Genomic DNA, 13,820 nt, shown 5'->3' on the forward strand with positions numbered 1-13,820 from the left:
ACTGTATGTAATACTACATACAACCTGTAGACACGTGTGGCGCTGTTTTAGAGGAAAGCGGCTGTACTTCTGTAATCCTTTTAACGTCATCAAACCAGAATGAAAGGCATTAAAAATGGACATTTACTTCTGTTATTAGGGCCTCATGCTATGAGCACCCCTATAATCCCAGGAAGTGGGTCCATCCGCCATTACCGCTCCCATAAAACCATTATGATAAAAATACCCCATACAATAAAAACCCCAAATAAGCACACGAAACACTCAGAGAATTCCAATAAAATATATTTGTATTCTTTTCATAGGATTACAGCCAAGATTCCCGGTGTGGCACAACTTACCCGAAATCCCACAAATCAGCTTTGTGTACAGTTATTTGTGCTATAGTATGCAGTAAAGACTTTCCTCAACAGACAGGTTTCCATTGAATGCATCAGAAACGTTAGAACTATCAACAATACATTATAAACCACGAGGCGTCTCGTGCCGGCCAGCCGCTCCACTACCGATGGGGAGGAGAGCTGCGCAAAAGATTGGAGGGCGGGGAGCGTGGGGGAGGGGACACAAGAACAAGGGATCTACTCTGCACACCAAGGTGGCCCCTGGTCCATACGCCAACTACCTGGGCTTGTAACACCACCACCTGAGGTAACAAGCAAAAACAGAAAAAAAAAAAAAAAGGATCGCCATCCGAACAGGAAGTCCACTCCATTGGGCTGACGAGACCGACTCCGTGGATGCCACCGCTGCCCGGATCCTCTCTGTATCTCCAAGACGTTGTGGAAGACGGTTACAGTGTTTCGCTACGAGAAATCCACACAGAACTGAGAAGAAGTCACCAATTTCCAAATTTACGTACTTCACGACACTTTTTTTCCCCCCTTAGTTTATTACTAAAAAAGTTTTTTTTTTAATAGAATTTTTTTTTTTTTTCCAGAATCACAGAATAACTTTAGAGACTATGAAACAGCAAAACTAGGAAGGATGGAAGGTCTAGAATCGATAACAGTCTTCAAGCATAGTCTGTCATGAAATCCACAAGACGACATGCGTTGTAAAGGATTCTCTCCGGTATACTCAATGCTTTATATATCTGTATATATATATATTTAGAGGCATAAATATGTAGGTTTTTTTTTTTTTTTCCCATATAGACACAAACGCACATTACTCTAAACACAGCGTTTGGCTACTCGTACAGTAGATGACGACATGAAGAAAGTCTTGACACATATGTAGCCCAGTAAAACTATAGATCAGCTCTGTTTCTGCATCAAGTCTACGGAAGGTGGAGTCCGAGGAGAAGCCAAAAAGAAGAAGAAGAAGAAGCCCTTTCCCACCGTTTACAAGCTCTAAATAAATATGTGCATGGCTCTCGGTTGGTCTTGGGAATAGGGGAGGAGGGGGGGGGGAATGGGCGGGGTAAAACTCTCGTCTCTGAAATTGCCTAAAACTAACAGAAGAGGTTCGCTTCACGGTACAAGAGGCTGCGGAGGAAACAAGAAGAAAAACAAAAAACAGGACAATAATAAAAATAGACGGCTGTAATCAGATCTGTACAACACCGGGGAATGTCTCATTAAATACCAGAAAGTAGTCCCTGATTACTAATCATTTTTGTTCCAGGTACTGAGGTCACGGACAGAAGATGGGATCGGTAGTAAGACTGCCGGGGTAAAAAAAGGCAAAAAAAGAAGAAGAAAAATGAAATAAATACATATTTGTATGTGATTTTTTTTTTTTTTTGGTGAAAATGACCCCAAATTAGGTCCGGCAACAATCTGTCAACCTATCATATCATCAAATATAATACGCTATACCTATCCACTAAGGCCGGGCCAGTTAATGCTTTACATGGAGTCATGTGATAAAACAAAGCCCATCATGGAAGAAGAGCCGTGAGCTATTCTGCTGGGTGAAGGGTGTGTGGGGGGAGGGGGACAAAAAAATTCCTACAAGACTTAGGAAAAAAAAAACTCTTCCCAACGCCGGCCTTTAAATAAGACAAGAATCTCATAAAAAGAAAAAAAATACAGAACTGCAACACTTAAAAAAATATATAATTCAACATTACAGAAAAGGTCACTTCTAACAAGTCATCTGGATACATGAACGCAGGATCAATGCAATGCAAGGCACCGTCCACAACAGCGACCGATAACATCGGAGAAAAACAAAAAGTTACAGCAAGAAAAAACAAGCGGGGCCGTTTCTTCTCAGCTTACACTAAATTGCAAGGAGCCCCCTTTCCAAAGGAAGAGCAGCAGGCGCCGCCGCCGCCGCGACACGAACTGCGCCCGGGCTTCGATGAGGAGGAGAAACGAAACAATTAAAATCAAAAACATCAAGATTCCCAGTTCTACCGAATGTATGCAAAGTCATTCCTAGCGTCAACGGCATCTTCCTTCCATCGGAATATATACAGGTTATGTCGCATTCAACTCATCCCAGTGAACAGATTACAGGTTATTACGAGAACTAGGTGCGCGCTAGCGGCGGGGGGGAGGAGGGGGGCACTCCGCCGTCACTGCACGGACTCCACGTAGTTTGCAGGGTACAGCCCCACTTGGCCGCCGTCCAGACGTCCTTTGCACCAGCCTTGTTCGTCTTCATCTTCTATTTTTGTCAGCTCTTCTCCTAAAAAAAATAAAAGGCAACGGTTGGCATATAGATGGGTACTACGGGCTGATTATCGGGCACAGAGGGGCAGTCGCCCAACAGTCAGGCAGTGTAGAAGGACCAATAAGTCAACGATCGCTCATCTGCTGACCACTGATCAGCTGTACATCCACCAGTGTGAACAGGGAGAAGTACGGCAGGTCTAGGGGGACAAACCATCTGTCATGCCCACTGCCCAATACTAAACCAAAGCCAACGAGAGAGGATGGGCATGGGTGGTCATCAGTGTCCACTTACATCGGGCTGAATGTTCTATCCTTGTTAGCGCCATCACCTATGACTCTAGCTTAGCCGTTGTGCTTTATACTGCAGCTCTGCTTGTTCAGATTGGCAGATATGGTGGTTTCAGGTTGGCATGGGTGGTGGGGGGTGGTTTTGTTTTTCAGTATATTTATTTTGTTCTATCATTTTTTTTATTGTCTTTTTGACTTTTTCCCCCTCCCCATTTGTCCCCCGTGTCGTCATAAAAGACCCCCAGAAGACATTCATTCTGTCTTTTTCTTTGCAGTTTTTTTGGGCTCTGCCATGCTGGGGGTTGCGGTTGATCACCGGGTCCCATTGAGTGAACAGCACTGCCGCTTCTGCTATGGACTACTATGTAGGCTGGAAAGGAGAAGGCAGCAGGGGTTATAGACTGCATCGGTCTTCTCCTCGGGGTCTTCAGCTGTTTCGGACAACAGAGCCCCTAACCTGGCTACACTGCAGGAGCTTTAAACCCGCAACGTATTTTTATGATGGCACAGGATTAAAGCCCAGGACCCAGCACCATGTATTTACGGCGCCTGGTCCTTGTCAGGTTAAATAAGCATTAAAGGGGTTTCCCAAGACATAAAGGCATCGTCTCACGACAAGATTTACCCCCGCTCAGTACCAAAGTGAATGGCAGTGGGGGACCGCACATGCGCACAACTATTCCATTCACTTCAATTGGACCGCCAGAGATCCCAGTGAAGTGAATGGAGTGGTGATGTGCATGCTCAGCTGCTATTCATTAGGGCAGTGTTCCCCAACTCCAGTCCTCAGGGACCGCCAGCAGGTCATGTTTTCAGGATTTCCTCAGTCTTGCACAGGTGATGTAATTATTGTCGGGGCCTCAGACATTGCCACAGGTGTTCTTACTGTAGGATATCCTGAAAACATGACCTGTTTGGTGGTCCCTGAGGACTGGAGTTGGGGACCCCTGCACTAGGGTGTCTGCATGACCGGGAAAAGCTGTCGTAAGACAACTTCTTTAAATATTGCTGACTTATCCTTAAAATACGTCCTCATTAGCAGATCGGTGGGGTTGCCCGACTCTCAGCAACACCATGATCAAGGAGGTGGTCAGGTGAACACTACGGCCTCTTCATTGGCCATGTTCATTGGTCACGTGGTCAGAGCAGCTCAGTCCCATTCAAGTAAATGGGACCGAGCTGCAATACCAGGCACCACCACTGAACAACACACGGCGCTTGCCAAGTACGCAATGAAAAAGCTGCAGCACTCAAACAGCCGATAGCCAGCCATCCCCCCCCACTACGGACTAGTCAAGATTAGCAGATGAAGATGGATATAAGGCCTTCCCAGTCTGGGCAGGAGACCGAGCAGAGCTAGTAAGGCCTGTAGATGAATCTAAACGGCAGGTCTGAGCATACTTACCAGCTTTGAAGCTGAGCTCGTCCGTCTCCTGCCCCTCGTAGTCATACAGCGCTCGGACCCGAACCTCCGTTCCACCAGAAGCCTCTTCATCAAACGGGTTGCTGTCCCCATTGGCATCAGTGCTGGCGAAGGGGTTGTTGGACTCGTCGTCGGACCATTCTGTAGGGTAACTTTTTTCGTAGCTGCTGACGCTGGAATGCAAGTAGAAACCGGGTAAGAAACTACATACATGGGTGCAAGAGGCACGCTACCCACGGCGTACAAAGAGCAGGCAGGCATTCGGAGGTCGGCTCGACATGCGCCAGCTTTAGTTACAAACAAAGAGGTTGGTTACAGTGAAGGTGGCTCATGCATACAAGTCGCTTTACAGAGAGGGCACTATGCCCGATGCTACGTAACAGACCTCACCAAGGGGGGCAGATTCTGGGCCAATTCATCTCTACCTACATTGGCTATATACAACGCTCCAAATCACCCACATAAAGGGAGTTAAAGGGGTTTTCCAGGGAAGGACTATTGCTGGCCTCTCTTCAGGATACGTCATCAATAGCTGATCAGCTGGGGTCTCTAGCAGCAAATCGCAACCAATCAGCTGGACAGGCGCCCGGTGTACATGGGCACAGAGCGGAAGCTGCTGCTCCGACCCCTATGTAGTGGCCGGCGCTTGTAACTGCAGGCTGGGGTCTCAAAACCAATTAGAGCTGCATGTGATGTTATAAGTGCCGGTCACTACACAGGGGGGAGAGAAGCAGCTTCTACTCCCTAGCCGTGTGCAGCGGGGCGGACAGCAGGTGCCCGATTGGCTAGGGTCCCAAGCGGTCAAAATTCTTGCTTCTAGCGTTGCGAGCCTTGTATGCAAATGTCTCGCGCCAAAGAGGTGGTGCCACAATGTCTACAAGTCAAAACATCCCAGAGACCCAGCCTCCCCCTCCTGCCCGCTGCCTCCCCCTCCTGCCCGCTGCCTCCCCCTCCCGCCCGCTGCCTCCCGCTGTCGCTTGATGTACTGATCTACTAGCCGTGTCTTCCGGCGCGCACACAGCGCCCTGATGGAGTTGAGCTGTATACAACTCGCTTGCATTGGAAGACGCAGCCAGAACGCGCGGCACGTGCACGATTACAGCGCTACCAGTGGGGTCGTCACATGGCGGACAGGAGGAAACAGCCAGGTTTCTATGAGGACATGTTGACTCGATGGGATGGCGGCACCACCTCCGACACAAGATGCCACATCTGCATCCAGGGTGCATAACGGTAAAAGCAAACATTTCGGGTGAAACCAAAGACACCTTTGGAATAAAGCCATGCGTGCCCTGCTGATGCCATGCTACATGGCGTTATGGCAACAGACTTATGGTTTTTTGTACCGACAGGTTCCTTTAAAGACCCCTGAAGATCACCCCATAAGTGGCAGTCTGCTGACATCAGCAGGTCTGTCTCTGCCTTATGCTGCCAATAGAGATCAGCATCAAGTACATGACAGGTGCCTTATTGGCACTCGACAGCTGGCTCACAGCGGGTCAAGGAGGGTACGGCTGTGATCGGACAGCGAGGATCTGTACAATGTCACACCGCTTAATACATTCGCAACAAGTTTTAGTCGTGTTGCCAATTTTCAAGTCCATAGGATGTTCTGCTGTGAAAACCGCAGATTCCATCAACTACGATGCTGCAGAACCAACACCAAATCTATGGAGCCTTGTGTGCTGTGCCGCCCGCCGGGAGCCCCCAACAATAAGTCCCAACACTACTGTGCCGATGCCTGTGCCGGGTGATAAGACAGCATTATATGGAGATCCAGTGAACAGACTGAATATAAACATCCTCCCCAGTCAGGATCAGCAGCGCTCGGCCCCCCCCCCCCCCACAGTCAGGATCAGCGGCTCTCGCCCCCCCCCCCCCACAGTCAGGATCAGCGGCTCTCGCCCCCCCCCCCACAGTCAGGATCAGCGGCCCCCCCCCCAGTCAGGATCAGCGGCCCCCCCCCCCAGTCAGGATCAGCGGCCCCCCCCCCCAGTCAGGATCAGCGGCCCCCCCCCCCAGTCAGGATCAGCGGCTCTCGCCCCCCCCCCCCCACAGTCAGGATCAGCGGCTCTCGCCCCCCCCCCCACAGTCAGGATCAGCGGCCCCCCCCCAGTCAGGATCAGCGGCCCCCCCCCCCAGTCAGGATCAGCGGCCCCCCCCCCCAGTCAGGATCAGCGGCCCCCCCCCCACAGTCAGGATCAGCGGCTCTCGCCCCCCCCCCCCCCACAGTCAGGATCAGCGGCTCTCGGCCCCCCCCCACAGTCAGGATCAGCGGCTCTCGCCCCCCCCCCCCAGTCAGGATCAGCGGCTCTCGGCCCCCCCCCTCACAGTCAGGATCAGCGGCTCTCGGCCCCCCCCCTCACAGTCAGGATCAGCGGCTCTCGGCCCCCCCCCTCACAGTCAGGATCAGCGGCTCTCGGCCCCCCCCCCCCCCCCAGTCAGGATCAGCGGCTCTCGGCCCCCCCCCCCCCCCCAGTCAGGATCAGCGGCTCTCGGCCCCCGCCCCACCCACAGTCAGGATCAGCGGCTCTCGGCCCCCCCCCCACAGTCAGGATCAGCGGCTCTCGGCCCCCCCCCCACAGTCAGGATCAGCGGCTCTCGGCCCCCCCCCCACAGTCAGGATCAGCGGCTCTCGGCCCCCCCCCCACAGTCAGGATCAGCGGCTCTCGGCCCCACCCCCACAGTCAGGATCAGCGGCTCTCGGCCCCACCCCCACAGTCAGGATCAGCGGCTCTCGGCCCCACCCACAGTCAGGATCAGCGGCTCTCGGCCCCACCCACAGTCAGGATCAGCGGCTCTCGGCCCCACCCACAGTCAGGATCAGCGGCTCTCGGCCCCACCCACAGTCAGGATCAGCGGCTCTCGGCCCCACCCACAGTCAGGATCAGCGGCTCTCGGCCCCACCCACAGTCAGGATCAGCGGCTCTCGGCCCCACCCACAGTCAGGATCAGCGGCTCTCGGCCCCACCCACAGTCAGGATCAGCGGCTCTCGGCCCCACCCACAGTCAGGATCAGCGGCTCTCGGCCCCACCCACAGTCAGGATCAGCGGCTCTCGGCCCCACCCACAGTCAGGATCAGCGGCTCTCGGCCCCACCCACAGTCAGGATCAGCGGCTCTCGGCCCCACCCACAGTCAGGATCAGCGGCTCTCGGCCCCACCCACAGTCAGGATCAGCGGCTCTCGGCCCCACCCACAGTCAGGATCAGCGGCTCTCGGCCCCACCCACAGTCAGGATCAGCGGCTCTCGGCCCCACCCACAGTCAGGATCAGCGGCTCTCGGCCCCACCCACAGTCAGGATCAGCGGCTCTCGGCCCCACCCACAGTCAGGATCAGCGGCTCTCGGCCCCACCCACAGTCAGGATCAGCAGCTCTCGGCCCCACCCACAGTCAGGATCAGCAGCTCTCGGCCCCACCCACAGTCAGGATCAGCAGCTCTCGGCCCCACCCACAGTCAGGATCAGCAGCTCTCGGCCCCACCCACAGTCAGGATCAGCAGCTCTCGGCCCCACCCACAGTCAGGATCAGCAGCTCTCGGCCCCACCCACAGTCAGGATCAGCAGCTCTCGGCCCCACCCACAGTCAGGATCAGCAGCTCTCGGCCCCACCCACAGTCAGGATCAGCAGCTCTCGGCCCCACCCACAGTCAGGATCAGCAGCTCTCGGCCCCACCCACAGTCAGGATCAGCAGCTCTCGGCCCCACCCACAGTCAGGATCAGCAGCTCTCGGCCCCACCCACAGTCAGGATCAGCAGCTCTCGGCCCCACCCACAGTCAGGATCAGCAGCTCTCGGCCCCACCCACAGTCAGGATCAGCAGCTCTCGGCCCCACCCACAGTCAGGATCAGCAGCTCTCGGCCCCACCCACAGTCAGGATCAGCAGCTCTCGGCCCCACCCACAGTCAGGATCAGCAGCTCTCGGCCCCACCCACAGTCAGGATCAGCAGCTCTCGGCCCCACCCACAGTCAGGATCAGCAGCTCTCGGCCCCACCCACAGTCAGGATCAGCAGCTCTCGGCCCCACCCACAGTCAGGATCAGCAGCTCTCGGCCCCACCCACAGTCAGGATCAGCAGCTCTCGGCCCCACCCACAGTCAGGATCAGCAGCTCTCGGCCCCACCCACAGTCAGGATCAGCAGCTCTCGGCCCCACCCACAGTCAGGATCAGCAGCTCTCGGCCCCACCCACAGTCAGGATCAGCAGCTCTCGGCCCCCCAGTGACACTGATTAAAGGTATTCTACCTCACAGCAACATTGTAATATGAACTCACTTCCTATGTGAGTGCTTCTATGAATGCAGCCAGTAAATAATGGAGGCTTTCATTCTGGTGTCCATGGTTACGCCCAAGTATATATGTATATAATATACACTGAATGGCCACTTTATTAGAGATCACCATCGGTCCTCCTTTGGCAGCAGTTACTTGTGGCACAAATCGGCCCCTGCGGACAGGAAGCTTCTTGTAGTTGCTGCAGATTAGATGCCGATGCTGGGATGTTCTGACAGGCTGACAGGAAGGGGTCAGCGATTCATGCTGCTTGTTCCAGATTCTGACCTCCCATCAGCAACAGAAATCTGGATCCATCTGACCAGGAGTAGTTTTTCTGCTGCTCAGTGATACAAGGTTTCTGTATTTTTGCCCCCCGGAGTCTCGCCCGTTTTCATAGCTGGTTGTCTGTCATTCTAGCTCATCAATACTAAGCAAAGAACGGCTTGTGCATTCAGACATGTTAGTTGGAGCACCAGCGTTGTATTAAGATGCGATTGGCTTGACTGTGCAGCGTTCATCAGAACGATTCCTGACATCCTCCTCTGACCCCTTTCAGTGGCGAATTGTTCCGGCCCCCAGGACCCCCTTTTGCTGGAGGTTTTCCTTGATTACACCACTCTCTGTATACTCTCCACATCGCTGCATGAGAAAGGTTGGCAGTGACGTGCCGGCCCTGGCTAGTCCATCACCGATGACCGGCCTCGTTGGAAGTCGCTCCGAACGCTGAAATTTTCCCATGTAATGTGGAATAAAATTGATCCATGGGAAACTTGTCACATGATTTTATGCCGCACTGCGGCGGCCCCAGGGGGAATAGTCAGTCATACAGGGGAGCGCCAATCATGAAACTGCTGGGGTCTCTAATGAAGTGGCCATTCAGCGAAGGAATACATACAAGTCCAACCTTTGGGATCCCCACCAACCTGGGTTCTGCGCTTGGATTAAAGGTAAGGGTGGCATGAGGGGTCAAACAATAAGCCACGTTAAAAAGGATGCACGGTATTAGAAAATCATAGCTGCCTTCTTTCAGAAACAGCGCCACACCTGTCCATGGGTTGTGCCTGGTATTGCATCTCCACTGAAGTGAATAGGGCTGGGTTGCAATACCACATAGAACCTGTGGCCATGTGTGGTGCTGTTTCTGAAAGAAAGCAGCCATGATGTAGTCCCTCACAGGGTGCAGAAGGCGGTAGAATACCTTTAAAAGCCCAAAATGTGGAGACAGCCTGTGAACCCCCACATGCCAGTATCCAGTTAATAAGCGGCATTAATAGACAACAAGAAGAGAAAATGTTTGTTAGTGTCCGATGCTAAAGGGGAGAGAGGAGGGAAAAACGTGGTTATGGAGAGACCCAGCGGACGGAGGGGAGATTCAAGCATGGTGCTCCTTGGCGCCTCCTTCACCGCCCCTAAGGACAAACGAGTGCAGACTAGAAGAAAGGAACATCGCTTCACCAACTTTTTAGTTTTACTGTCCTCCTTCTCAATGATATTGTTCGTCTCCTCCTCGTCCTCAAACGGGTTGTTACTTGATTGTGTGGACTGTACTGACTGGACGCTAAGATGGCTATGTGGGAAGAAGAGAGCAGGCACATGAAACAAGCACACGGGACACACCTGTACATACATGTAGGGCTACATACTCTAAATGTTCTGTACACAACTTAGAAAATGCTTCCTGCTGGGCTCCACGGGGATCGGCAGCAATCTATGGAGGAACCTTCATATAGGATGTTCAGTTTCTCTGCAGTGCCTCCGCAGGGCAACTGCGGTATTACAGGGTGCACATGGAAATTCAATGGATTGTTGGTATAATGTACACGTCAGGTCCTCCAGAGACACCCTTTGTAGCCGCTCTGGCTAATAGCACCCCAGGGTGCTGTAGGGCTTCCAGGGATCAGCTGAAATGGATGGAAACCTGACAGCAAGTGTTCCATTTCCCTGCAGCTCCTCCGCAGCGAAATTGAGGTATTACATGGAGCAAATAAAAGGGAATTAGTTACCTCGGCACAGCACTATAAACTACGTTATGGTGCCGTTAGTAGAGGTGACCGGGAGCCGGGGGAATGTAGTTTATACACTCTTCTGCTCCGCCTATTGCAGACTCGGAAGACTGCTCAGTGTGCAAACTCCTAATAGAAGTCTATGGTAATGTGCGCATACAGCAGTCTGAAAAGGGGCAGATTTTAAGACCACACACAATCTTCACCAGCAGGCACTGCGGAAGAGGAGAGGGGGAGAGTATATTTAAAAAAGTGACCCCCCCCCACCCCACAATCTCCCTGGAGCAGCACCCCAACAAGTACTATTCTGAGGTCACCGGTTCCCTTTAAACTCAATAGGCTGTGTAATGTATACATGTCAGATCCTCCAGAGACCGAGGTGCCCTTTGTAGCCGCTCTAATAGTGCCCCCCCCCTATATTAATTCCGAGAGGATATCCAAATTTTCCAAACCAAACAACCGTTTCCATATGAGTAACACAGAGTCTAAACGATGGCCAGAATTAGGCCCAATGTCCACTTGCGGCTTTGATTTGTGGGAGATCCGCACGTCAAAGCCGGCCATAGGGATGCATCAGCATCCGCAAACAACTTAAAAGCATGCGGATGCCAATTTCTCCCGGCGTGCGCATCACACACTGCGGGAGAAAACCGCAGCATGCTCTATATCGGCCGCAGATTCCACGGGATGGCTTCTATTGTAGTCAATGGAAGCCGTCAGATTCCTGCCACAGCCACACAGCGGTCATTGAGGCTGTGCCGTAGGTCCTGGCATAAACCATGGCCAGAATAAGTCCTGGCATACTCACCTGCTGTGTTTATTCTGCAGAGACCCCTCGCCCGCCTGGCTGATTCCAGTGAGAGTGACTCCTTCTCCGGGCTTCTTTTTTTCTCTTCGACTCAGAGTACGGTTTAAGTCAGCAGACCATTCCTACAAAGGGTTAAACAAAGCGAAGATTAGCACCGCATGTGCACTACACCTCTCTCTCCACTAGGTGGCAACATTAGCACATGGAGAAGGAGATACAGAATGTCTGCCGCAGCTAATGGGCCATTATTTTGCTCGTCTCCGGAGTGTTAAGCAAATTAACTAGAAGGGTCCGTGCAACGTGCGGGTAAATAGGAGGGCGGCGGGTGCAGGGGGGGGCTTGTACTGATTATTATGGGGGGAATAAATGCCAGATCGTGACGAGCGCCACAAGATGTAACTGGAGCGCGAGGATAACCCACCGCCAGGTTGTCATGACAACACAAAATATCAGAGAGAATTAGGCCCGCGGCTTCCCAGTCGTGTTACATGCACCATTACCGTCCGTACCAAAGCCTTCTAGACGGATCCATATAAAAGCCACATGTAGAATCTGGTAAAGCAGGGTGATGATATCACACACAGATGGGATGTAGCGCGATTACTAGCAACACCAACAGGAGGCGCCGTGCCTACACAATATTGCTAAGGCCGCCTGCACGCGAACGGATGTACATTGCACGATCCGTGGTCAGCGTCTGCGGAAAATCACATTTACATGCTACGGAAAAGCGCTTCTTCCTGCACACGAGGAAACATTGCAGCACGCTCTATTTTTGCACAGACTCCGTTGAAGTCAATGGAAGCCATCTGACCCGCAGCCCTTTGCTGAAAGGTCGCAGATTTCATGTCAACGCCTAGCGACAGCGCAGGAAAGGCGGGGATAGAAGAAAAAAAATACACAACTGTGCTGCGAATGTCCAAGGTCGAGCCGTCCGAACCACCCGTAGTACAGAGAAAGAGAAAAGGTGCGTGCGGAAGCCAGCTGGGCACAGGGCCGGGGCCCGCTGCAGGCGGAATCTGACCCGCTCGTGTGCAGGGGGCCAAAATGGGTATATTCCCAGCATGGCAAGTTATTGCCCATTGATAGAAGGTGAACTTACTGATGGTGGGAGTCCGGCAGCTGGGATCACCACCCAGCCCAAGATTGCAGCCCCAGCGGGTTCTGAAATCTGGGCAGTGGAGAGCGTGCATGCGTACCTCCGCTGCATTCGCTTCAATGAGACCGCCGCAGATAGCTGAGCGTAGACTGCACGTCCCCCGCTACCCACATTTCGGGACACACCAGGCTGGAGGTCTGATGGCTGAGATCAGGATCAAACTCCCCATTAATCAGCACGTTACTGCCTATACCATGGCTGAGGAATATCCCTTTAAACTCCATCCCTACCATCATACTCCTCTTTACAGGCAGTGTAAAGCTGGACATTTCCGTTTGTAGTTCCACAACAGCCACTGAATGTGCAGTCAAACACCAGCACAACCTAGTATATATTAAAAGGGTTTTCCAATACTAAGGAAAGTTTCTCACTGGCGGGCGCCATATTGGGCTAGGATTCTTGGCCCAATATTACACTCTCCACCATGTGAAACCCCTGTCAAGTGAAAACAGCGCCCTTCACCCCATGTTTTCAGTGGGGTCGATGGCAGCATTGAAAGCAAAGGTAGAACTCTGCGATCCTCTGTGACAGCAGCAGCAGGGGATTCCTTCATCCCGGTGGGGAATCCCATAACATCCGCTGCACCTGAAGGGATTCCCCTCACTGCTGTTATGACAGAGGATCGCTGCGTTCTCCCATTGCTTCCAATGCTGCAGTCGCTGGCCCAATTGAGAGCAATGGGCGATATCGCAGGAAGATAGAACCGGCTGCGATGGGTTTCTTGCATCGCGGTTCTGTTTTACTAGCCCCATAATGATCACTGACCGATCACTACAGGACAGACCGCCTCATGTTGTGGCTGATGGACAAATAACAGCCAGGTGAGGCATGGCGTACAACAAAGATCCATCCCTGGCAGGATATAGCCTTCATACAGTGGATATAAGAAGTCTACACACCCCTGGTAAAATGCCATGTGTTTGCCATGTTAAAAAATGCGCCAAAGATGCATAATTTCAGATTTCTTTCCCCCTTGGATGTGACCCGTTAGGAGTGAATGCAAGATTTCCTGCAGAATTTCCGCCCGTGCCCGCTGTCACAGGATTGCACTGGTTTATGCCATCCTATGCAGACAGCCACGATTTGACCGCGTGCAAACTTCCGCGGTAAATAAATCACGGCATATCCTATTTCTGTCACAGAGGCTGGCACAGGAACGTCACCGCTGACATGCCGGCTCGGCTCTGTGCCAGCCGGCACATCATAGTGCAGAGAGAAGACGCCAGAGGATGTGAGCTGCG

At 52.7% G+C, this 13,820-nt stretch overlaps 1 protein-coding gene across 4 annotated transcripts in view; it reads right to left on the reverse strand.

The window, feature by feature from the left end:
- Positions 1 to 269: 269 nt before the first annotated feature.
- PACSIN2 (protein kinase C and casein kinase substrate in neurons 2) overlaps positions 270 to 13,820 on the reverse strand; it is a 79,784-nt gene continuing 66,233 nt past the window's right edge. For 3 of the 4 annotated variants that reach the window (XM_066590358.1, XM_066590359.1, XM_066590357.1), the window contains exons 8-11: positions 11,421 to 11,542; positions 10,069 to 10,176; positions 4,318 to 4,508; positions 270 to 2,637 (exon numbers count right to left, since the gene is read on the reverse strand). In XM_066590358.1, the coding sequence (XP_066446455.1) occupies positions 2,525 to 2,637; positions 4,318 to 4,508; positions 10,069 to 10,176; positions 11,421 to 11,542 (534 nt within the window). In that variant the 3' untranslated portion in view covers positions 270 to 2,524. The remainder of the gene's footprint in view (positions 2,638 to 4,317; positions 4,509 to 10,068; positions 10,177 to 11,420; positions 11,543 to 13,820) is intronic. The other variant, XM_066590360.1, reaches the window with a different exon arrangement.

Source organism: Eleutherodactylus coqui, chromosome 2 (assembly GCF_035609145.1).
Source record: "Eleutherodactylus coqui strain aEleCoq1 chromosome 2, aEleCoq1.hap1, whole genome shotgun sequence".
NCBI lineage: Eukaryota > Metazoa > Chordata > Amphibia > Anura > Eleutherodactylidae > Eleutherodactylus > Eleutherodactylus coqui.